This window comes from Rhagoletis zephyria, unplaced genomic scaffold, assembly GCF_001687245.7.
Source record: "Rhagoletis zephyria isolate East Lansing unplaced genomic scaffold, Rhagoletis_zephyria_1.1 Rzeph_scaffold_11442, whole genome shotgun sequence".
NCBI lineage: Eukaryota > Metazoa > Arthropoda > Insecta > Diptera > Tephritidae > Rhagoletis > Rhagoletis zephyria.
The window spans coordinates 8,828-11,525 of NW_016168519.1; the positions used below are offsets into that span (position 1 = coordinate 8,828).

General features: G+C 34.2%; 1 protein-coding gene across 2 annotated transcripts; it reads left to right on the top strand.

Moving 5' to 3' along the window:
• Window positions 1-713: 713 nt before the first annotated feature.
• Window positions 714-1,413, top strand: LOC108377085 (uncharacterized). Of its 2 annotated transcripts, XM_017633350.1 has the most exons (3): window positions 714-811; window positions 875-1,097; window positions 1,164-1,413. In XM_017633350.1, the coding sequence occupies exons 1-3, from the start codon at window positions 779-781 to the stop codon at window positions 1,283-1,285; spliced, it is 378 nt and encodes a 125-aa protein (XP_017488839.1). In that variant the 5' UTR covers window positions 714-778; the 3' UTR covers window positions 1,286-1,413. The 2 variants fall into 2 exon arrangements, with proteins under 2 accessions (XP_017488839.1, XP_017488838.1); XM_017633349.1 differs by having other exon boundaries at window positions 714-1,097.
• Window positions 1,414-2,698: the final 1,285 nt, after the last annotated feature.

Sequence of the window (2,698 nt, forward strand, 5' to 3'; positions counted from 1 at the left end):
TACTGATGGAACCGTTTTATTTTGCAATATTTGTTCAGTAAAAGTTAATCACGAAAAAAAATATTATATTCAGCAGCATATTAAAAGTTAAAAACATATAAAAGGATTACAAATAAAGAAAAACAAGACCCAAATGATAGCACCATTTGTGGAAAAGAATGTATTTTACGCAGATATTACTAAAATGATGATTGCATGCGGAATTCCACTTTATAAATTGAAGAGTGTGGAATTCAAATCATTCTTTGAAAAATACGTTCAGGAATCCCTTCCCGATGAATCAACTCTTAGAAAAAATTACGTGAAGGATTGTTACGAGTCCGTTTTGGAGAAAATCCGTTTAGAAATAGGAGAAAGCCCCATCTTTGTGTCCATCGATGAAACTACAGATAAGGCAGGCCGCAGTGTAACCAACGTTATTGTTGGACCGTTGCGTGAAAGCGGACGCGGCTATCTCTTGACGGTGGAGGTGTTGGATAAGGTGAACTCATCAACAATCGCAACATTGTTTGACGATTCTTTGCACATTTTATGGCCAATAGGATTCCAACGTGAAAAAGTGTTGGTATTTGTGACTGATGCAGCACCCTACATGAAGAAAAGTGCGTCATCATTGAAGCTGCTTTATCCTAATATGATTCATATCACCTGCGTCGCACATGGCGTACACCGGGTCTGCGAATCTCTACGCTCGAAGTACTCGGATGTTGACGTCTTAATTTCAAACTTAAAAAAAGTTTTCTTGAAAAGCCCATTCAGGGTGGCAGTTTTCAAAGAAATGGAACCCAATCTTCCTCTGCCTCCTCAGCCGGTATGTCAAGATAAATTGCTATTGTTGTTAATTTTAATTATAATTATTTGTAAATTTATACAGGTGATAACTCGATGGGGCACATGGCTAATTGCAGCCGTATATTATGCCGAAAACTATGATTCCATCAAAAGAATAATTGACCAAATAACGGACGATGCAGCATGTGTCAGATTCTCGAAGCAATTGTTGAGCAAAAAATCGGTTCAGGGGAATTTGATATATATAAAATGCAATTTTGGTTTTCTTTTAGAGGAAAAAGTTTTCGAACGTCTACAGAAAACAGGTTGTGGAAAAACAAAATTCTCAGTAAAAAATTAATAATTCACATACACTTTTTATGTAATTGTAGGAACTCCAGTTGGTGAGGTATTAAATATTTTGGATAACATTGAGAAGCGGCTTATAGAAGCGCAGGGGCCTATTGCCAAATTGGTGTTGGAAAAATTCAAAGCCGTTTTCTCAGCTAACTAAGGCTTGGAGACAATAAGGGGTGTGGATAAGATTGTTAAGGGCGAGGCAAACGCTCTTATTCCTGATAATATGAACGTTTCAAACGTTCCATATTTAAATTGGGCGCCACTTGTATCAACTTACGTCGAGCGCACATTTAGTACATTCAAGGCTTTTCTTCGCGAAAATCAATGAAAATGCTGCCAGAAAACTTCAAAATGCATCTTGTGGTTCAATGTTACTACAACTATACAGATTAAAGTTTTATGAGTTAAAAACTCGAAATGATAAAATAGTCAAAGATTCAAAGTACAAATTTTTCATATAATGAAATTAGTTCATAGTTTTTCTCTTTTTACTTGTAATATTAACATTTCTAAAATAAATGTAATTTTTGATTGTTCTTCGTATTTTCTGTCTTTTTTAGTGCCTTATTTTGCTTTTTTTGCAATACCTTTTTTTTGCCTTTTCTTGCCTTTTTCGCTATTTTGTTTTGCCTTTTTTGCACTACCTAGTGCCTTTTCCTGCCTTTTTCGCTATTTTATTTTGCCTTTTCCGTCCTATTTCGTTATTTTATTTTGCCTTTTTTATAGGTTTTTAGGTCCTAAAAATCCGTTCCCTGTTAATAAGCATGGTCGATCCGATAGGTTTTGACAAACCATAAAAACTCTCCCCATCTACAGAAAAATACCTTTCCAATATTTCCAATATACTACGAACGTTGGAAAACTTGAGTTTTTTTTATAAATAAGCTCATCTATAGTTCAATATTCATATAGGTAATTTTCGAAAGTTCGCAGTTGGTTATATTTGAGTAGTCCCAACTACGTCCTTTTCAGCTTCATAAATCTATTGAGAATCTAAAATTTGACTTGTTTACTACCCACCTAAATACATTACATACATATGTAGGTATGTATGGTTTGTATGTGTGTACACTCGCATAACTAGCCGACATGTGCTACGACAATGTGGCAAATTAATTCAAAGCTTTTGGGACATCAACAAAAGTTATGAAATCTTTCTTGCCCCATGTCAAATATTTTGCAGTTGCTGTTGTCACCCCTATTGCCATTTATTTGCAACGTATGAGGTTATTACTGGCATATTTATTGTTGTTCGGAATGCGCTTAATTTTTTTTATTATTATTTTTTTTTACATGCAAGGATTGGTTTGGCTATTTGATATCTACATACACACATACTTACTAGATATAATAAAACCGTAAACTTGTTCTTGTTGGTGTAATACCTTTTATGCGCATAATTTTATGAATATCAATCAAAAACATAAAAAAAAATGTGTAGTACCCATTCTTATACCGATGTAAATATACAGTATGTATTTTCACATACTTACTCATAAACCATGCCGTCCTATCTGAAGTTACCTATCTTTGTGTCTTTTAAGTAATAAAAAATGTATGCTCGGCG

Excerpts from the sequence above, each read along its gene's own strand:
- LOC108377085 (XM_017633349.1), top strand. The coding sequence starts at position 779 with ATGGAACCCAATCTTCCTCTGCCTCCTCAGCCGGTATGTCAAGATAAA. Across the intron at positions 1,098-1,163 it reads CGAACGTCTACAGAAAACAG|GAACTCCAGTTGGTGAGGTA; the intron begins GTTGTGGAAAAA and ends ATGTAATTGTAG.